Source organism: Entelurus aequoreus, linkage group LG14 (assembly GCF_033978785.1).
Source record: "Entelurus aequoreus isolate RoL-2023_Sb linkage group LG14, RoL_Eaeq_v1.1, whole genome shotgun sequence".
Taxonomy (NCBI): Eukaryota; Metazoa; Chordata; class Actinopteri; order Syngnathiformes; family Syngnathidae; genus Entelurus; species Entelurus aequoreus.
Genome location: NC_084744.1, coordinates 25,395,031 through 25,417,686, shown reverse-complemented (window position 1 = coordinate 25,417,686; position 22,656 = coordinate 25,395,031). Strand labels below are relative to the sequence as shown.

Here is a 22,656-nt window from a genome sequence, read left to right as displayed (position 1 = left end):
GGTCTGTGGGACCCATTTTCGATTTTTATTAAAAGAAAAATGATACAATTAATTAATTTTTCAAACTGAGACTAACTGGCTTTGGCTCATTTTCTGTGAAGAACATATATCAGAATACATATTTAATGAACACACACCATACACCCCCCTACACATTTCTATTACATATAAGATGTCTGGGGTCCACTGGACCCGGGGCTAATAGAAGTGTGGAAATTGATGTTCTGTGCACCACACACAAACACACACACACACACACACACACACACACACACACACACATACACACACACACACACACACACAGAGCAGGCCTAGACGGGGAGGACAGAGTGTAGGTACACAGAACATCAGAGGGTCAAATGTGCGACAAAATGAGAGCAGACAGTGTTGACAAACAATGTTGCAACCTTGTGTGGGAACCGCAGGTGCAGAAACACAAAAGAAGAATCCCTGTGGGATGCAGAAACTGAAATGTCCATGCAACGTTCATATTGTTGTTACTCAGCCAGTGTTTGTGGGTCTTAGACTTAGACTTACTTTTTATTGTCGTTCAGATTTGAACTTTACAGTACAGATAAGGATGAAATTTCGTTGCATTAGCTGGTTGGCAGTGCAGGATAAAAAAAAAAAGCAATAAGGTGCAGATATGAATAAATAGATTACTGTAAAGATAAATATATTGCACTTTTGCATATGCATCTACGTTTATGGATGTATGTTATATTGTCTTTATATTCCAGCGAGTTCATCCATTTTTGGGGGGAATTGAGGGGATTATTATGATGCGTTCAAGAGTCTTACGGCCTGAGGGAAGAAGCTGTTACAGAACCTGGAGGTTCTGCTACGGAGGCTGCGGAACCTCTTTCTAGAGTCCAGCAGTGAAAACAGTCCTTGGTGGGGTTGGGAGGAGTCTCTGCAGATTTTCTGAGCCCTGGTCAGGCAGCGGCTTTTTGCGATCTCCTGGATAGGAGGAAGAGGAGTCCTGATGATCTTTTCCGCTGTTCTCACCACTCTCTGCAGAGACTTCCAGTCTGAGGCACTGCAGGCTCCAGTCCAGACAGAGATGCTGTTGGTCAGTAGGCTCTCTATAGTGCCTCTGTAGAATGTGGTGAGAGCGGGGGGAGGGAGCTGTGCTCTTTTCATCCGACGCAAAAAGTGCATGCGCTGCTGAGCTCTTTTTACAAGAGCTCCGTTGTGTAGGGACCAGGTCATATTGTCAGTTATCTGCACCCCCAGGAACTTGGTGCTGCTTACCATCTCCACCGCTGTGCCGTTGATGAAGAGTGGAGCGTGGCTGGACTGGTGCTTCCTGAAGTCGACGATGATCTCCTTGGTCTTGTCGACGTTCAGGACCAGGTTGTTGGTTCTGCACCAGTCAACCAGATGTTTCACCTCCTCCCTGTAGTCCATGTCGTTGTTGTCACGGATGAGGCCCACTACTGTCGTGTCGTCCGCATACTTCACAATGTGGTTAGTAGTGGACCTGGCGCAGCAGTAATGGGTCATCAACGTGAACAGCAGCGGACTCAGGACGCAGCCCTGGGGGGAGTCAGTGCTCAGGGAGATGGCACTGGAGGTGTTGTCGCCCACTCTCACAGACTGGGGTCTGTCTGTGAGGAAGTCAAGCAGCCAGTTGCATAGGGGGTACTGAATCCAAGGGGGGCCAGTTTGCTCACCAAGTGCTGCGGGATGATGGTGTTGAATGCAGAGTTGAAGTCCAGAAACAACATCCGCACGTGTGTGTCCTTTCCTTCCAGATGTGCTAAGCTCAGGTGGAGTGCAGAGGAGATGGCGTCCTCTGTGGAGCGGTTAGGGCGATAAGCAAACTGGTATGGGTCGAATGTGGGGGGAAGTCTGGGGACAATGTATTCCTTTACCAGCCTCTCGAAGCACTTCATTACAGATGTTTTTTGGGATAAGTCAGTATTTTAACATAAAAGTGTTTGATTGTGAGGCATTAAGAGCCACAAAATGCAACGGGTCCATCAGACCCACAAACACTGGCTGAGTAACAACAATATGAACACCACACAAGGGTTAATGTTGGGGGGTCAGTGAGACTTCCTCTTTACAGGGAAGGGTCTGTGTCAAAGAGGAAAATGAGATGCCAGATGGTCCAAGGCACCTGGTCTTCCTCTTTGATTGATCCTCCTTCACCATCCTGAATCTACTATCCTGTTTTTCAGGCAGAAGTTGTTCTTCACAGACATCTGCAGGACACAAAATGACAAACATGCTTGAGAAATGTCCAGATTTGCTCAGTCACATGAGACCTTCAGTACGTTTACATGTACTTAAAACAAACAAGTTATTATATGAATTGGCCTGAAAACAAACACACTGCTCTTTACAACATTATTCACAGGAAAAGAAGACCACTTTTTACGAAGGATGGGCAATATGGCCTAAAATCTATATTGCCATAAATTCCCTTCGACCTGAGTGCAGCTGGGATAGGCTCCAGCGCCCCTTGTGATTTTAATGTCAGTTACTGATGTTTAAACCTGGAGAAAAGATTAGGTTGTCTACAGTGTAAATCTGTATTCCGTATTTTTGTCTCTGCAATGACGCCATCTTGTGGTCGAGTTTGCTTACTGCGAGTGGTGTGGGTTAAATGTGTATTTCCTGTTGCTTCGTGATTTAATTTATCTCGCCAAGCAAAGTTTGTAAGTGTAACCGGGGACTTCCACTGGATGTGGAATGGTGGCGCCACGGCAACAGACCAGTTCCGTTTTTTATTTTCAAGTCACTGTGTCAGTTTCCACCGCCTGGCTTCTATATTTAGTGATCGACACGACAAGGTGGTTCAATTGAGCTAAAATCTGCTCCTGTGGGACTGGAAGTCATGCATAAACACAAAATAAATGATCAAGTTTACTTTCAAAATAGAATATTCTGTTTAAGACAGATGGTATTCTACACTTTGAAAAGTCCTAATGGACATGAAGTCAACTTGTCAAAAGGTTTTCAGACCTAATTTCACGTCCTTGACACAAATGGACGAAAACATGCTGATTCTTAAAGGCCCCAAATTAAAGAATCATAACAGGTATATCCCGGGCAGCTATAAGGGGGCCTGTACTTCAGTGCTATATTAAAATGACTATTTCCATCTCCAACATGAACACTAACACGTGCGGAGGAGAATTTCAAGTAGTCAAAACAAAGATTGTGAATGAGTAACAAGAGGCTCACTTTGTTCATGTACATAAGTCTACTGTCAAATAAACATGCTCAGGTGCTGAGAGCGATGCACAGAGTGAGACCTCTTAGTCCAGTTTAAAATCCAGAGACCAAGAAGGAAACACACGGACATAGCAATTTATTGATGACGGCAATAATTAAGTTATTAGGTTTACTTTCATGTACCGTATTTTTAGGACTATAAGGCACACTTAAAATCCTTTCATTTTCTCAAAAATCAACAGTGCGCCTTATAACCCGGTGCGCCTAATGTACGGAATAATTATGGTTGTGCTTACCGACCTCGAAACAATTTTATTTGGTACAAGGTGTAATGATAAGTGTGACCAGTAGATGGTAGTCACACATAAAATATACGTGTAGACTGCAATATGACGCCAGTAAATAACACCAAAACTTTAAATGTTCCATTGAAAATAAAAAACATTACACACGGTGTTAGATTCAAACCCTGTTGACATCTATTAAACAGACAAGAGACAAAGAATCAAACAGAGACAGAATCAAATTTGGACTCAATTGAGGAGATGCCATGTCGACACTGTACCCTCTACAGTGTCACCCATGCTCTCCCGAAGGAGGGTTTCGTCTCCTCTTTTATTTGAATATTCAATGTTCACGCACCAACACATGTCACAGCAGGAATGGGAAGTATGTAAAACAGTCACTGTCTTTGGTCACATTGAAGACAAAGAAGAGGAGGATGTCTCAGGCCTGGGCTCATCCTGGGTCCGGTTGGAGCAAGTTTTCGAGGACAATGAATAACACCTCCCGTCTCCTGGCCACAGCTACTTCAAAAGGACAGCGGGTCGTAAATAGCGTTGCCCTCGGTTACCAAATAGTTCAGAGAGAGTTCGTAAAACACTTCAAGGGAGTTCCTCTGGAAGTTGAGCAGTTCCTGTCATATGTCCACTTTGAAGTCCTCGTGCCAGAACAACCTCCTTCTGTTGATTAACATACATGAGAGAAACACAGGAACACCATCTTGCTTCTCCCTTACACAGTGGAGTTTTATGAGCCTTACTCTTGGTGGGTTTTAAAGGCCTACTGAAATGATTTTTTTTTTTATTTAAACGGGAATAGCAGATCCATTCTATGTGTCATACTTGATCATTTCGCGATATTGCCATATTTTTGCTGAAAGGATTTAGTAGAGAAAATCGACGATAAAGTTCGCAACTTTTGCTCGCTGATAAAAAAAAGCCTTGCCTGTACCGGAAGTAGCGTGACGTCACAGGAGCTAGTATTCCTCACAATTCCCCATTGTTTACAATGGAGCGAGAGAGATTCGGACCGAGAAAGTGACGATTACCCCATTAATTTGAGCGAGGATGAAAGATTCGTAGATGAGGAACGTTACAGTGAAGGACTTGAGAGGCAGTGATGGACGTATCTTTTTTCGCTCTGACCGTAACTTAGGTACAAGCTGGCTCATTGGATTCCTCACTCTCCTTTTTCTATTGTGGATCACGGATTTGTATTTTAAACCACCTCGGATACTATATCCTCTTGAAAATGAGAGTCGAGCACGCGAAATGGACATTTAAAGTGACTTTTATCTCCAAGACAATACATCGGTGACACACTTAGCTACTGAGCTAACGTGATAGCATCGTTCTCAAATGAAGATAGAAACAAAATAAATAAACCCCTGACTGGAAGGATAGACAGAAGACCAACAATGCAATTAAACCATGTACATGTAACTACACGGTTAAAAATTCTCAGCCTGGTAAGGCTTAACTATGCTGTTGCTAATGACGCTAAGGCTAATCTAGCAACTTAGCAACCGGACCTCACAGAACTATGTACTCTCTCCTTTTTCTATTGTGGATCACGGATTTGTATTTTAAACCACCTCAGATACTATATCCTCTTGAAAATGAGAGTCGAGCACACGAAATGGACATTTAAAGTGACTTTTATCTCCAAGACAATACATCGGTGACACACTTAGCTACTGAGCTAGCGTGATAGCATCGTTCTCAAATGAAGATAGAAACAAAATAAATAAACCCCTGACTGGAAGGATAGACAGAATACCAATAATACTATTAAACCATGTACATGTAACTACACCATACTTGCCAACCCTCCCGTTTTTAGCGGGAGAATCCCGTTATTCAGCGCCTCAACCTCCCTTCTCCCGACAAACTCCCGGTATTCAGCCGGAGCTGGAGGCCACGCCCCCTCCAGCTCAATGCGGACCTGAGACTGAGTGGGGACAGCCTATTCTCACGTCCACTTTCCCACAGTATAAATACGCTTGCAAGTTCCAAAACGAATGGAAACAAGAATTACAGTTAATCCAGGACAGTTCGAAGGGGAAGGTGTATGTTGCCTGTAAATATGTAGAACATACTTCTCCATTGAACACAGTGGCCGAAATGATTTCTCAGTCATGAACAGAGAAGTTAAACAGGACAATACTGCCATCTAATGGATAGATAATTCAAGTATTTCTTTTATGTAAATAAAATAAATATATATATATATAGCTAGAATTCACTGAAAGTCAAGTATTTCATACATGTATATATATATATATATATATATACATATATATATATATATATATATATATATATATATATATATATATATATATATATATATATATATATATATATATATATATATATATATATATATATATATATATATACACACACACACATATATATATATATATATATATATATATATATATATATATATATATATATATATATATATATATATATATATATATATATATATATATATATATATATATATGAAATACTCCAGTTGGTGAATTGTAGCGGTAAATAACCACGCCCCCAACCACGCCCCCCCACCCCCACCCCCCACCTCCCGATATTGGAGGTCTCAAGGTTGGCAAGTATGAACTACACGGTTAAAAATTCTCAGCCTGGTAAGGCTTAACAATGCTGTTGCTAACGACGCTAAGGCTAATTTAGCAACTTAGCAACCGGACCTCACAGAACTATGATAAAACATTAGCGCTCCACCTACGCCAGCCAGCCCTCATCTTCCCATCAACAGCCGTGCTCACCTGCATTCCAGCGATCAACGGCGCGACGAAGGACTTCATCCGTGGGTTTGGAGGCAAGCATCGGCTAGGCGTAGTAAGTAGTCCTTGTTGTGTTGCTGTAAGTATTGTACTTAGCCGCTAATACACTGATCGATCCCACCTACAACGTTCTTCTTTGCAGCCTCCATTGTTCATTAAACAAATTGCAAAAGATTCACCAACACAGATGTCCAGAATACTGTGGAATTGTGTCGAAGAAAACAAGAGGCTTTTCTATCGGGTCCGATGGGGTCCAACCACTTTCGTTGCTTTTGTGAAGTCACGCGCATAAATCATATCCAAAGGAGTTTTTCAACCGGAAGTGTGGCGGGAATTTTAAAATTGCACTTTATAAGTTAACCCGGCCGTATTGGCATGTGTTGCAATGTTAAGATTTCATCATTGATATACAAACTATCAGACTGCGTGGTTGGTAGTAGTGGGTTTCAGTAGGCCTTTAAAAGACAGCTTTTTATCTTCATATCAGGAGTACAAAGTATTTTTGTGATAACTTACAAACAATTATTCCAACACACGGCACTCAAAAATCTGTCAAAATGTTTTAGTACGACTTTGAAGCCGCACCGCTTGATGGGTTGTCGGCCCATTACGGCTACTGTAGTCAGAGATACAAGTATCACTATGGTGTGTGTATAAGGACCGCAAGATATCACCCATTAGCAGACATATTATCTGGTGTTTTGTTTCACAATATTAGCAAAACCAACTTTTCTTACCTTCTGGTACCTGCTGATGTGTATTTGGGATCTGCATAAGTCCTGAAAATGTGTGCACATCTGCCATTGTAGTACGTGCCGATACCATAGGCTTCTTCTTTTTCTCTATCTTCTTGTTATGGGACATTCATCCGCTCCTGTTGCCATTACTAATATAAAGTAGTGGAAAGTTCTTACTTCTTATCTGTCAGTAAACTCGTCATGAAAGCGCTTAAACATACCGATGTAGTGAGTTTACATTATTCCCCCAAGGAACTTTGGTTATTAGAGATTTCCGGTCAGACGGTTTTTCACGGGACACATTTCCGGCGTTGTTGCACTAGTGAGCCACGGACGAGGAGATGCTGCTCCGTTATTGATTGAAGTAAAGTCTGAATGTCATTAAAACAGTTAGCTACATCTTTTGACACTTCTTCCCCTCCCGTCCTTGCACGCTACACCGATACAACAAAGATAACAGGGAGAAGACGCTGTCGAAGGTGAACCACGTAAATAAGACCGCCCACAAAACGGCGCATCCTGAAGTGACCATCAGAAAGCGACTTGAAGATGATCCGTAAAACATCATCTATGCAACATTTTGACCAAAGAACCACCATTATATGTTATGGGCTGGCTGGTGACTGGTTAAAAAGTTATTTAACAGGGAGGGTACAGTTTGTTAAAATGGGTAAATTTTTATCTGGTACTCTTGGCATTGCTTGTGGTGTCCCTCAAGGGTCCGTGTTGGGGCCAAAACTGTTTAATGTATGTATTAAAGGCCTACTGAAACCCACTACTACCGACCACGCAGTCCGATAGTTTATATATCAATGATGAAATCTTAACATTGCAACACATGCCAATACGGCCGGGTTAACTTATAAAGTGCAATTTTAAATGTTCCGCTAAACTTCCGGTTGAAAACGTCTGTGTATGATAACTTATGCGCGTGACGTCAATCGTTGAAACGGAACTATGCTGCCCCATTAAATCCAATACAAAAAGCTCTGTTTTCATCTCAAAATTCCACAGTATTCTGGACATCTGTGTTGGTGAATCTTTTGCAATTTGTTTAATGAACAATGAAGACTGCAAAGAAGAAAGTTGTAGGTGGGATCGGTGTATTAGCGGCGGACTACAGCAACACAACCAGGAGGAATTTGAGATGGATAGCAGACGCGCTAGCCGTCGACCTCACCTTGACTTCCTCCGTCTCCGGGCCGCCGACCGCATCTATGATCGGGTGAAGTCTTTCGTCGCTCCGTCGATCACTTGAACGCAGGTGAGCACGGGTGTTGATGAGCAGATGAGGGCTGGCTGGTGTAGGTGGATAGCTAATGTTTTTGGCATAGCTCTGTGAGGTCCCGTTGCTAATTAGCTTCAATGGCGTCGTTAGCAACAGCATTGTTAAGCTTCGCCAGCCTGGAAAGCATTAACCGTGTATTTACATGTCCATGGTTTAATAGTATTGTTGATTTTCTGTCTATCCTTCCAGTCAGGGGTTTATTTATTTTGTTTCTATCTGCATTTAAGCCCGATGCTATCACGTTAGCTCCGTAGCTAAAGAGCTTCACCGATGTATTGTCGTGGAAATAAAAGTCACTGTGAATGTCCATTTCGCGTTCTCGACTCTCATTTTCAAGAGGATATAGCATCCGAGGTGGTTTAAAATACAAATCCGTGATCCACAATAGAAAAAGGAGAGAGTGTGGAATCCAATGAACCCTTGTACCTAAGTTACGGTCAGAGCGAAAAAAGATACGTCCTGCACTGCACTCTAGTCCTTTACTCTCACGTTCGTCATCCACAAATCTTTCATTCTCGCTCAAATTAATGGGGTAATCGTCGCTTTCTCGGTCCGAATCTCTCTCACTGCATTGAAAACAATGGGAAAATGTGAGCAGCCCTTCCTCCTGTGTCGTCACGCTACTTCCGGTAGGGGGCAAGGCTTTTTTTATCAGACCAAAAGTTGCGAAATTTATCGTCGTTCTATACTAAATCCTTTCAGCAAAAATATGGCAATATCGTGAAATGATCAAGTATGACACATAGAATGGATCTGCTATCCCCGTTTAAATAAAAAAAAGTCATTTCAATAGGCCTTTAAGCAACCTACCAGGGTGAGTGAGTCCTTTTAAACCTTCATAGACCTTGTTGTTACTTCTGACCAGTCTAAGATCACCACAAGTAGAACTACTGCATGCGGCTCATTGATCATTCCATCATTTTCTGTACCCGTAAAGAACATAGAACCGAGGCTGATGGCCACAAAACTAGCGAAGGTAGAATTCTCAAGACCTAGACTAGCAAGGCTTTTAATGACAAACTGGCAAATTAAGACTCACCCTTGGTACTTGCAAGTACACAGGTCTTTGAGTCAATTCCTAACCTCAGAAAAGTAGATAACTTCATAGTCAAAGTGGGTGACAATATTATAACAAACAAAAATGAGTCACATTTTTTTTCGCTCCTGCACGAGAATAGAAAGAACTACTCGAATGATCCCTCACTTCCTCCTTTTTCTACTGTGGATCACGGATTTATATTTTAAACCTCCTCGGATACTTTACCCTCTTGAAAATGAGAGTTGTGAACGCGAAATGGACAATCACAGTGACTTTTATCTCATCGACAATACATCGGCAAAGCACTTTAGCTTCGGAGCTAACGTGATAGCCTCGTGCTTGACTGCAAATAGAAACAGAAGAAACATGCTCCTGACTGGAAGGATAGAACGAAGATCAACAATACTACTATTACTTCTACTCTCAGGAGACACTGAACTTAACCCTGGACCTGTAACCACACGGTTAATGTTGTCCCGCCTGGCGAAGCCTAGCAATGCTACTGCTAACGACGCCATTGAAGCTAACTTAGCTGCGGGACCTCCTATCTGCTCATCTCAACTCAAGCTCACCTCTGCTCCAGCGATCGGCGGCTCGACAGAGGACTTCACCCCGTTCATCGACACGGTCGGCGGCTCGGCGGCGGCGGTGGAGGACGACCCAGACATCGGCCCGGCGGCGAACAGCACGGCGACGAACAACACGGCGGTGAACAACACGCCGGTGAACAGCGCGGCGCCGGTCAACGAGGTGACTGTTGACATCAACACCCCGGTCTGCAGTAGAGATGGCGTAGCTGGGGTCCACGCGGCCTCTCCCCCGTCCCTGATGGTCGAGGACACGGCATCTGGACCCACGGCCTACACTGGATTTAGGGGCTCCTTCATCCTGCCCTTTTCCTTTTTTTCAAACGGACCAAGGCCTGCGAAAATGAAATCAACATCCTTAACTTTTCGGTTATCAGAAAGGACAGGAATAAACATGGTGGGGGTGTTTGTATGTATATTCACCAGAATATAAAATACATAACTCGCACTGATCTCAGCCACAATGACCTGGAATCTGTGTGGGCGGAAATCAAATTTAAAAACGCTAAGCCGGTACTGATAGGGACTGTTTACAGAAACCCTAATCAGAGTGATTTCTATGGTGCTCTCGAGGAGTGCTTGGCTGGGGTACACAACGTAGAGAAAATTATAACTGGAGATCTGAACACAGATACTCAATGCAGAGATGCGCCTGTCTTCAGATCCTACAGCAAGTTTTGTAATCTACACGGTCTATCCCAGCTAATAACACTACCTACAAGGGTGTGTGATTCCACCCAATCAACCATAGATCTCATTGCCCCAATTATCACGCATATAATAAACCTCTCAATTTCACAAGGCCAAGTACCAACAGATTTTAAGATAGCAAGAGTAACTCCCCTCTTTAAAAAAGGAAGCAAACTGGAACCTGGCAACACCGACCTGTTTCTATTCTCAGTTCCATTTCGAAAGTAATGGAAAAAATAGTTTATGAACAGGTCGACACTTACCTTGCCACTAATAAACTCATGTACAAATTCCAATCCGGCTTCAGAACTAACCACTCCACTGACACATGCCTTCTCTATCTGACCGACCACATCAAACATGACGGCGTGGCGAAGTTGGTAGAGTGGCTGTGTCAGCAATCGGAGGGTTGCTGGTTACTGGGGTTCAATCCCCACTTTCTACCATCCTACACAGTAAAATCCCCAGTGTTAAATATGCAGTGTTAACATGCATTACATCTATCAGAGTTATTACAACAACAGCTGGAGTAAAACGCCCCCCAGTGTTGGTGTTGATTTCCGTCGTTAAACGAGACAGTGTTAGAGGTACTCTGATTAGCCCCGCCCTCCAGCCCCTCCTCGTGTCCACACCCTGAAGAATTTTCTGGAAGCCATTTTCTGAATGTTTAAGGACTGTGGTAAATTGCTTCTCCTCTCTTACTAAATCAATTATTTGCCATTTGTAGCATCATGTGAGAATTTACTTTATATTGTTGCTCAATATGTAATGAAGTTATTTGTGTACGGTTTTGTATCTTAAAAAAAATGGTATTCTAGAAGGGCTAATGTCACCCAGTGAATGCTAGCTTAAATGTTAGCCACCTCAGACTTCGTTTTTGCGCGGGCTGTGGGACAATTTCAAACATTATGTGAAATAGAATATTTAATATGTAAATTGTACATAATTATATACTGTATAAACCTGGAAAACTTATATTTTACTCACTTATTCACAAAATACTGATTTTCACCGTAGTATAGTGATGTACATGTACACTTGAGCACTTAAAATGCCTAATGGAGTGCTTCAGTACTCATATCTTTTAATTATTATTATTATTATTATTATTTTAAATGTATTTATTTTTCTAACTTTTAATACAAGGGATTTTCGACCACGGAGCACAACATTAGAAGAGTCATTTTAACACGTTTGTTACATTTACAGGAAACTTTTAAGCCCAAAAATAGATTATTTTTGCACCCAGTGCAAATAACGCGGAACCTTTGTCATTCCGCGCCCACAACAGTGGAAGCTAGGTATGTTAGCCGCTTGGCTACCAGACGAGGGTAGCAGACGAGGCTAGCAGAGCACTGGGCGGACAGGTGAGTTTACCGCCGCTGCCACGAAGCGAAAGGAGGAACTCGTATAAATACCACAGTGTTTCTATGTCTAATATCAGGTTAGTGTGCCGGGTAATTTTATCATTGTATAATCTTGTGACTATATGCTCCGTGTACAGGCTGGGAAAGGGAGAGTGAAAAGATGTCAAAGTATTGTAAGGACGCCACTCGCGCCGTTATCAACAGTTGACAGCCTTTAATCAATGTCGTAACCCGACTAGTGTAAGCTGTATTCAACGCCAAAATAAATATATAATAATGAACGCTCAGAAACCGGCTTTTACTCTGTTCTTCGTTACACACACAGACCAAACTTGAACCTCCCCTTGCTTTCACAAATGCATTGCAGTTCATAAAATAATAATTAAAAAAAAAGGTTGCAGTATCACATATACCCAGAACTGTGATACGTTGACTTCTTTTCTGGCATTCTGAATGAATGTGCATGTGGATGGATCTTTATTATGTTGCTCTAATCCTGCTTATGTGCTATATACTTTCTACAGGGAAAATGCTGGTAAAAGTGAGACTGGGTGATGTCCAAAAAGTTGTTCGAATAACAGAACCAAATTTGTCGGACTTTTTGAATGCAGGTAGGAATTTGATATTGTGAAAGTGATGTTTGCACACAAGCTTTAACTGTGCTATGAGCAGAGTATGTACACAGCCTTGAATGTCTGGAAATACAGTGTTTTCCAGGTTTGAAATCAGAATCATCTTTGTTGGCCATGTATGTAAAACACACAAGGAATTTGACTCCGGTAAACTGTGCTTTTTCTGAAACAATGAACGAAAAAATGCTGGATTTACTCTGTGATGGCCAGTGTCACAATTTAAAAATGTATAGTTTGATGTAATTGTGTTGCTTCCGGTGTAAGCATCAAATGTGTCTGGGTGGGGCAAGCCCAGTTATTTGTCATGCAGTATGTATATATATATATATATATATATATATATATATATATATATATATATATATATATATATATATATATATATATATATATATATATATATATATATATATATATATATATATATATATATATATATATATATATATATATATTCAATTAAATTAAAATTCAGTTGAATTTAGTTATAGAAAACTGCTCTCACTTTATAACTAATGGTAAGCACAAAGTTTATATTATAACTCAAATGATAGGTTTGAATTCCAAATTTAGTGTCTGTAACTGGGTTTCCATTACAGATTTTTTGCAAAATAAAAGCAACATTTCTAAATGACGACAGTCTAATTGCGCATGAAATCTTATCCCGCAAGAATTCGGCATAGGAAGATGGACTCTCCAAAAATCCATATAACACTCCGTATTTCTATGTTGTTATAACACAAAATGGCTTCAAACACTCACAAAATGCTACAAAAACCCATAAAATGACTTAAAAAACACACAGAATACTACAAAAACCCATAAAATGACTTAAAAAACACACACAATATAACAAAACCCATAAAAAGACTTAAAACACACATACAATATCCCCAAAATACTCAAAAACACACAAAATGACTTAAAAAACACACGGAATACTACAAAAACCCATAAAAAGACTTAAAACACACATACAATATCCCCAAAATACTCAAAAACCCACAAAATGACTTAAAAAACACACGGAATACTACAAAAACCCATAATAAGACTTAAAACACACATACAATACCCCCAAAATACTCAAAGAACACACAAAATGACTTAAAAAACACACGGAATACTACAAAAACCCATAAAAAGACTTAAAACACACATACAATATCACTAAAACACACAAAATACTCAAAAAACACACAAAATGACTTAAAAAAAACACGGAATACTACAAAAACCCATAACAAGACTTAAAACACACATACAATACCCCCAAGACATACAAAATACCCAAAGAACACACAAAATGACTTAAAAAACACACGGAATACTACAAAAACCCATAAAAAGACTTAAAACTCACATAAAATAACCCCAAAACACACAACATACTCACAAAACTCAGAAAATGACTTAAAATGCACATAAATACCCCAAAAACACACATGACTTAAAAAACCCACAACATGACTCAAAAACACACAATGTACTCAGAAAATGACTTGAAACACATAAAATACCCCACAAAACACACATAACACTACAAAAACCCATTAAATGTCTTAAAAAACACAAAATACTCAGAAAATGACTTAAAACACACATAAAATATCCCCAAAACATCTGCTTCTACATTGTTAATGGCGAGGTTACTAAACAATCACCTGTTAGCTTACCAGCGTGAATATATGCAGATAAGATTACAGGTATCATAAATCATGTTTCATTTTATGTGTTTTTTGAATTGAGTGTGCAATTTCACATTTGTTGCCCCTTTTTTTTTGGTAGCCCTATTTGAGATTATTTATAGGAGTACCAAGTCATTAGGTTTTTCTAATGATAATTGTTCTTATATTTGTGTATACAGTATTTGTTTTGACTGGGCCTTTCAACTTTGGCTGTATGTTTCGCTTCAAAATATCTGATTTGAAACTCATTTTAAAAATATATCAAATGACCTGTCAGTTTCTGCTTTTTTTCTGTTTCCTAGCATTTGCCAAATTCGGTGTCCCAGCTGTAACAGAAGGTGTCAAAGTTGTTGACAGTTCAGGGACTAAGATAGATGATGATGTTTTTGAGGAAATTGTGAAGGATCCATCCACTGGGGTTCTAACCATCAAATACGAAACAGGTTTGTTACCGCTTTAAATTTGTAAGCTATATTAAAATTTTTATTCCAATAGTGAGAAGAGGTAAATCTTTATTTATAATCAAGCTAAGTAACTTTTTTTTTTCAAAGCAAACCTATATTCTCCATTAGATTAGGTGTGGGTTTATGAGCAAATTGTGTCCAACATGTCTTCCTTTTCCTTTTTGCAATGGTGGTTAGAATCCATCTCCATGGTAACCTCTCCAAAGTCCCAATCATCCGTTTGTTCATCGGACTCAGACACAATCATCCTTGAAGACACTCCTACCAGAAAGCGTCAGAGGCTGGACTCTGAAGCTATGCAAGTAAGACTTCATACAGGCACTAATGCTTTCTATTGAACAAGGATTAAAATGGTTCAAACAATGATCTTAAATTGCATCGTATGAGGGCTATGTTTAAGTTATGTCCAGATTTTAACATTGTATTGTACTAAATATAGATTTCTTAAACTGTTTGATATTTTTATTTCAGCTGGTGAAATCCATTCTTACCAAGAAATCAGGTGGAGAATATATAATAAATGAATACAACCGAACTAAGTCCTTGACAGATGAGAGCAGAAGAAAATTGGTGAATATACTGGCAGCTGAGATGACGGAGAAGAATGGGTAAGTTGTTTATTGGTTTTGATTGGCACATGTGTTCTTATTTAGGTTTCAGAGTAATTTTAAATCTAAATTAAATAATAAACATTTCACTACATCTTATAAAACGTGTGTATGACAAATAAACTTGAATGTGATTTTTTTTTAAGTACATCTCCATCTAGACAGGTGAAGGAAATGTATGCACAAGGAATTGTGAACTTGTTCCCCAACCTCAGAGACCCATCTTCCAAGAATGGCTATGTGAGTTACACACTCTTAATTGTTGTTATAGTTTTTATTTTGAGTCGTCCCAGAGTATGTTGTGACTAATAGTGCCTATTTTTGCAATTCCTTCAAAGGAACATTTTTATGATAGCAACAGTAGTACTGGGTACTTGGCCTGGAGAATTAAAACTATTCAGAGATGCAGTGCTAAAGAAAGACGATCATCATTTGGAGGTAATCCTATATTATTCTTGAAACATTTATTGAATAGAATAGTCATATGAGCACTTATTGGTTTTGTTGCATTTGTTGCAATGCTTTTCAGCCAATAGCCAAACATTTTTTCATAAAAGTTGGGTCACATCCAGCTGACAAAGTGTTTTGAACTGTATGTGATTGTCATGAGTAGTATGTCCCCATATTGTTTAGCTTTGGCGGAAGGACCATCTGATGAAGACAAGTCGGGAGGACCAACTGTTGGACGAGTTACCCAATTCATTCCAGAGATTGTCCTGTCTGAAGATGAGTGCAAGGAAGCGATGTCACTGATGAAACATTCGGCTGACGTGGACATGGCCATCAAAAAGATGAAGCTGACATTTGCCCATCGGCATAACATGGTCCTGGACCCACAGCAGTCAAGCAACATTCTATCTTATTTTCCTCGTTTTAAAGACATCAAAGGCTTGGTAATTATCTCATCAACATTTTCTATATTAATGTTGTACAACTATTGCACATTTTAACTGTCGTTTACTGTGTAATTTTAAAATTGGTACCTAACTTCCTACTACAGGTTGAACAGGATTTTGTTCTAATGTTTGGAGAGGATGTATCGGGCAAGTTTCTGGAGAAGTGGCCAACCACATTCAAAAAGAAGATCATCCAACAATGCAGAAAGCTTCCCTCCATCACTGAGCTTGACGAACTCCTGATGGCAGCTGACCTTCCTGAGGATGGGGGCTGAAGTGAACGTTGACTTTGGTAAGATGTTTGTAAGGATACATTCATTTAAATGAGGAAGCATGTTCAAAATGCAGACTTACAACCATAATTAGAACAAAATTCCAAAGTCTTTGGCCTCACCAAGAAGATTTAAAAAAAAAAGGAGCTTCTTCAGGTGTTTTTAAAGTGCCATATTTTATTTATATATATATATATATATATATATATATATATATAGTAATGAAAATGCCACTGACCTTGCAGTGTATTAAATTAAATTGTTGGTCCACATTTGAAGTAGGCCATCAAACTTGTTCTGTTTCAGGTTGGGACAGTGATCTCTCATCGATTTTGCTGCTCTTGCACTTGATCCCACCGACTGCTCAAGGTCGGAAGAGGCCAGGAAAAGTTTCTGCATCCAGGGCTGAGAAGCATCTTGTGGTCTTCAAGAAAGTTTGTATTGTTCTCTAATAAAGGATTTTTAGTTTACAATATTTTATGTAATCATTTCTATTATATAACCACAACCATGTCGATTTTTTTATTCTTCTCTCCATAGACTGGAACAAGCATCCAAGAACATCTTGACACCATTACTACCAGCACTCAACCCTATCTCCTGGCTGTTGGAGTGAGGAAGAATACAACCCACCAGTTCTTCATAATTTTCGACAAGAATGCCATACCTTGCAGGTCACACTCCTCTCTTGGTGCTTTTGATGAACTGTTTAAAGCACACTTTGTGTTTGCGACATCATACCACACCATGCTCCACAACATTTACACATTCATCCAGACTACTTTGTACAACATTGATGTTGGGAAGGTCAAAGAGAGTCCTCGTGTTGCTGAAATTAGGACAAGGTTGCTTCTGTAGTGTTTGACTTTTGTCTTCCACCATTAAGTGTTTTGTTTGTCAGGCTGAGTTCCCTAGTTCAAACATGCTTGTTCGACATTTACGTTTAGTTCACGGTTACCTGCCTGGAAGAAAGCTTAACCTTAAATGCGTTCAAATGTGGTGGTGTGTTTGGTACTTTCTCTGGTTTTAGAAGCATTTGAAAACAAAACACTCAGAGTGCACTGAACTACAGATTGGCACCAATGTTCACTTAAACAGGACAGAAGAGACAGTGTCAGTTAATGTAGATGAGTCAGCCACAACATCTGAACAGTCGAGACAAGCTAATAGGAGCAGTCTGGATATGTGTGCCACTGCTGTTGCACAACTTAAGGCAGCTGGATTAAGTCAGTCTACTATGAATGGTTTTGTCTCATCCATGGAGGAAGTGTACAGAGTACCGCTGTGACTTCATTGTCTGTTCAGAAGTGGCATTTGACATGCCTGTGTTTTGTAAGATAAAAAATATTATTGTCAAAGATGATGATGTATTGCTCTGTGGGAAACTGATGGAAACTGTGTGTTTTGAGGAGCATTACCATGCCTATAAGGTCAGGCTGCATCCAGACAAAGTTGTTAAGGTTTTGGACATAAAGAAGCTGCCTTACTCCAAACCATTTGATGTTCAAATGGTGTATGGAACATCATGTTCCACATTGTATGTTGTCCCATATTGCCATTTCATGCAGACCTAAGGTCACCCTTTCTGTATTCTCTCCCTAAAGTTGATTGTTCTGCCTGACAAAGAAATAAAGGTAATTAAACGTCCATCCATCCATCTTCATCCATCTTCAACCGCTCATTCGGAATCGGGTCGCGGGGACAGCAGCTCCAGCAAAGACCCCCAGACTTTCCTCTCCAGAGCAACATTTGCGACTTCCTCCTGGGGAATCCCGAAGCGTTCCCAGGCCAGAGAGGAGATGTAATCCCCCCATCTGGTCCTTGGCCTGCCGCGGGGCCTCCTCCCAGTGGGACGTGCAACGAGGACCTCCCTAGGGAGACGCTCGTGAGGCATCCGCACGAGATGCCCGAACCACCTAAGCTGGCTCCTTTCCAAGCGAAGGAGCAGCGGCTCTACTCCGAGTCTCTCTCGGGTGACTGCACTTCTCACCCTATCTCTAAGGGAGATGCCAGCCACCCTTCTGAGGAAACTCATTTCGGCCGCTTGTATCCGCGATCTTATTCTTTCGGTCATTACCCACACTTCATGACCATAGGTGAGAGTAGGAATGTAGATAGCTCGGTAGACCGAGAGCTTTGCCTTCTGGCTCAGCTCCCGTTTCGTCACAACAGTGCGGCAGAGAGACTGCAATACTGCCCCAGCTGCTCCGATTCTCCAGCTGATTTCCTTCTCCATCTTTCCCTCACTCGTGAACAAGACCCCGAGATACTTAAACTCCTCCACCTGGGACAGAGTCCTGTCCCCTACCCGGACTGTACAAACCATCGGTTTCCTGCTGAGAACCATGGCCTCAGATTTGGAGATGCTGATCCTCATTCCAGCTGCTGAACACTCGGCTGCGAACCGATCCAGTGAGAGCTGAAGGTCACGAACCGAAGGTGCCATCAGGACCACATCATCTGCAGCAGTGACGCAACCTTTAGCCCCCCGAGACGTATACCCTCTCCGCCATGGCCACGACTCCGCCTAGAAATCCTGTCCATGAAAATCACAAACAGGATAGGTGACAGAGCGCAGCCCTGGCGGAGACCAACCCCCACTGGAAACGGATCCGACTTACATCCAAGCACCCGGACACAGCTCTCGCTTTGGTTGTACAGAGATTGGATGGCCCTCAGCAGGGTTCCCCTCACTCCGTACTCCCTCAGCACCTCCCACAAGATCTCCAGAGGGAGGCGGTCATACGCCTTCTCCAAATCCACAAAACACATGTAGACTGGATAGGCATACTCCCAGGCCCTCTCCAGGATTCCCGCAAGCGTAAAGAGTTGGTCAGTTGTTCCACGACCAGGACGGAATCCACATTGCTCCTCTTGAATCTGAGGTTCGACTATCGGCCGGACCCTCCTTTCCAGTACCTTGGCGTAAACTTTCCCAGGGAGGCTGAGTAGTGTGATACCCCTGTAATTAGCACACACCCTCTGGTCCCCCTTTTTGAAAAGGGGAACCACCACCCCAGTCTGCCACTCCCTCGGCACTGTCCCAGACTTCCACGCAATGTTGAAAAGGCGTATCAACCAAGACAGCCCATCAACACCCAGAGCCTTCAGCATTTCTGGACGGATCTCGTCAACCCCCGGAGCTTTGCCACCGTGGAGTTGTCTAACTACCTCAGTGACTTCACTCCGAGAGATCGACGTCGATCCCCCATCATCCTCAGGCCCTGCTCCTATCAGGGAGGGTGTGTCTGATGTATTTGGGTTCAGGAGTTCCTCAAAGTGCTCTTTCCAACGCCCTACGACTTCCTCACTTGAAGTCAGCAAAGTCCCATCCTTGCCGTACACAGCTTGGATGGTTCCCTGCTTCCCCCTCCTGAGGTGCCGTATGGTCTTCCAGAACAGCTTTGGTGCCGCCCGATAGTCCTTCTCCATGGATTCCCCGAACTGCTCCCACACCCTCTGCTTAGCCTTGTCCACAGCCACGGCCGCTGCCCGTCGGTACCTTGCAACTGCCTCCGGAGTCCCCTGGGATAACATACCCCGGTAGGACTCCTTCTTCAGTCGGACGGCTTCCCTGACCACCACTGTCCACCAGGGTGTTCGAGGGTTACCGCCTCTTGAGGCACCTAAGACCTTCTGGCCACAGCTCGCAGCTGCAGCTTTAGCAATAGAGGCTTTGAACATTGCCCATTCCTGTTCAATGTCCCCAACCTCCACAGGGATGGCAGAGAAGTCCCGCCGGAGGTGGGAGTTGAAGTCCTTCCGGACAGAGGACTCCTCCAAACGTTCCCAGTTCACCCGCACTACACGCTTGGGTTTGCCAGGTCTGTTGATATGATATTGTATTACTGTGTTTTGCACTCACTTGCTATTTACAAGACAAAGTTGGTGAGACTTAATTTGACACTGCACGAGAGTAAATCAAGTAGAATGAGCACCAATTTTTTTTTTTCAGAAATAGTGTGAGGTTTTATAAACACTGCAATGTTTAAAACATTTTTACTATTTACTAAATGTTTTCTTCACTGCAAGGGAGTGAATAATCAACATATTAGTGTATTTTCAAACCTTAGAGTTATTTGAACACCAAAGCAGTGTTAATGAGCAAATACATTTAACTTGGTGTACATTTATCACCACAGAAGAGTAAGTTATCAACACTACTCAAGAGTAATATTTACACTAATAAGAGTTAAAAAAATAAGTTGAACAACACTCTACAGTGTTACAATTTTTTACTCTATTTAGTGTTCATTTAACTCTATAAATTTAACACTGGAAAGAGTAAATTTAACACCAGACAACACTCTACAGTGTTACAATTTTTGACTCTATTTAGTGTTCATTTAACTCTATAAATTTAACACTGAAAAGAGTAAATTTAACACCAGACAACACTCTACAGTGTTACAATTTTCGACTCTATTTAGTGTTCATTTAACTCTATAAATGTAACACTATGGAAAGAGTAAATTTAACACCAGCTCAGGTTAGGACCATATAGACTCGGGGATAGTGTTAAATTTAACTCTTTAAGTGTTGATTTGACACTATGGAATTTACTGTGTAGTCATGTCCGTGGTGTCCTTGGGCAAGACACTTCACCCTTGCTCCTGATGGGTGCTGGTAGCGCCTTGCATGGCAGCTCCCTCCATCAGTGTGTGAATGTGTGTGTGAATGGGTGGATGTGGAAATACTGTCAAAGCGTTTTGAGTACCTTGAAGGTAGAAAAGCGCTATACAAGTATAACCCATTTATGAGGTGGACGCGGGCAAATACTGCGGCATGGTCATGCTGGACCTTCAGAAGGCCTTTGACACCGTTAACCACGCTATACTGTTAGATAAGCTCAGAGCAATCGGATTTGACAAAACCTCATCGAGCTGGATGCAATCTTACTTGGAGGGGAGGGAACAGGTGGTAGAGGTGAACGGCATCGTGTCCCCCCCCCTCTCAGTAAACTGTGGAGTCCCCCAAGACAGTATATTAGGGCCTTTACTATTCCTAATACACATAAACAACATGTTATCAGCATGCGACTGTGAATTGTTCTTGTTTGCGGATGACTCTGCCCTGCTGGTATCGGACAATGACAGGTGGAGAAAATCCTCAGTGCTGAACTCTGTAAAACTTGCACCTGGCTCGCTGACAACAAGCTATCCATACACTTGGGTAAAACTGAATCCATCCTGTTTGGGTCCCACATCAACCTTCAGAAAGTCAATGACTTCACTATAAAAGTGGGTGACATTGTTATCACCAGGAAAGATGAGGTCACCTACCTAGGTTCCATTCTAGACGCTAATCTTTCCTGTGATAAAATGGCAACCAAGGTAATCAAAAAGGTCAACCAACGAACGAGATTTCTCTATAGAATCTCCTCTCTGGTCAACAAAAGCGCCATGAGAATTCTAGCGGGAACTCCCGTTCAACCCTTTTTCGATTACGCTTGCACCTCCTGGTACCCTAGCACCTCCAAAACCCTTAAATCTAGACTCCAAACATCCCAGAACAAGCTAGTCAGATTACTTCTAGACCTCCACCCCAGATCACACCTCACTCCTACCCACTTCTTCAAAGTGGGCTGGCTCAAGGTGGAGGACATAGTTAAACAACTTGCACTGAGTCTAGTCTATAAAATCCGCTACACCTCCCTGATACCGAAGTACATGTCAAACTACTTCCTTAACGTAAATGACTGCCATAACCACAACACCAGGGGGAGCTCCACCAACCACGTTAAATCCAGATTCCGATCTAACAAAGGTCTTACCTCATTCTCTTTCTATGCCACATCAATGTGGAATGCGCTCCCAACAGGTGTAAAAGAAAGGGCATCTCTATCCTCCTTCAAAACCGCACTAAAAGTACATCTCCAGGCAACTACAACCCTAAACTAACACCCTCCCCGGATTGTTAATAATCAAAGGTAAATAATCAAATGCAGATACTTTTTCTTATGCTTTCTGATCTCTCTCTCTCTCTCTCTCTCTCTCTCTCTCTCTCTCTCTCTATGTCCACTACTTGCTGTACGTATCCTACCAAGTCAGACCTACACTGTTTCAATTACCAATTCTCTGATGATACAATTGTTGATGACTGAAT

At 41.7% G+C, this 22,656-nt stretch overlaps 3 protein-coding genes across 8 annotated transcripts in view; 2 read left to right on the top strand and 1 right to left on the bottom strand.

The window, feature by feature from the left end:
* Positions 1-3,773, bottom strand: part of LOC133665225 (oocyte zinc finger protein XlCOF6-like) — a 36,565-nt gene extending 32,792 nt beyond the window's left edge. Inside the window, exons 1-2 of the mRNA XM_062070475.1 lie at positions 3,755-3,773; positions 2,076-2,213 (exon numbers count right to left, since the gene is read on the bottom strand). Coding sequence (XP_061926459.1) covers positions 2,076-2,213; positions 3,755-3,773 — 157 coding nt within the window. The remainder of the gene's footprint in view (positions 1-2,075; positions 2,214-3,754) is intronic.
* Positions 1-22,656, top strand: part of LOC133664596 (gastrula zinc finger protein XlCGF26.1-like) — a 254,184-nt gene that overhangs the window by 176,804 nt on the left and 54,724 nt on the right. The gene's annotated exons all lie outside the window — the stretch shown is intronic.
* Positions 11,238-18,191, top strand: LOC133664675 (uncharacterized). Of its 2 annotated transcripts, none has more exons than XM_062069506.1 (11): positions 11,238-11,303; positions 12,516-12,602; positions 14,614-14,754; positions 14,953-15,077; positions 15,247-15,383; positions 15,530-15,623; positions 15,722-15,821; positions 16,017-16,276; positions 16,384-16,571; positions 16,858-16,985; positions 17,092-18,191. In XM_062069506.1, the coding sequence occupies exons 1-9, from the start codon at positions 11,288-11,290 to the stop codon at positions 16,552-16,554; spliced, it is 1,131 nt and encodes a 376-aa protein (XP_061925490.1). In that variant the 5' UTR covers positions 11,238-11,287; the 3' UTR covers positions 16,555-16,571; positions 16,858-16,985; positions 17,092-18,191. The 2 variants fall into 2 exon arrangements, with proteins under 2 accessions (XP_061925490.1, XP_061925491.1); XM_062069507.1 differs by lacking the exon at positions 11,238-11,303 and adding an exon at positions 11,979-12,068.

Bases quoted from the DNA above. Each gene is read 5' to 3' on its own strand.
- LOC133664675 (XM_062069506.1), top strand. The intron at 15,624-15,721 runs GTGAGTTACACA...ATTCCTTCAAAG, and splicing joins CATCTTCCAAGAATGGCTAT to GAACATTTTTATGATAGCAA. The intron at 15,822-16,016 runs GTAATCCTATAT...CATATTGTTTAG, and splicing joins AAGACGATCATCATTTGGAG to CTTTGGCGGAAGGACCATCT.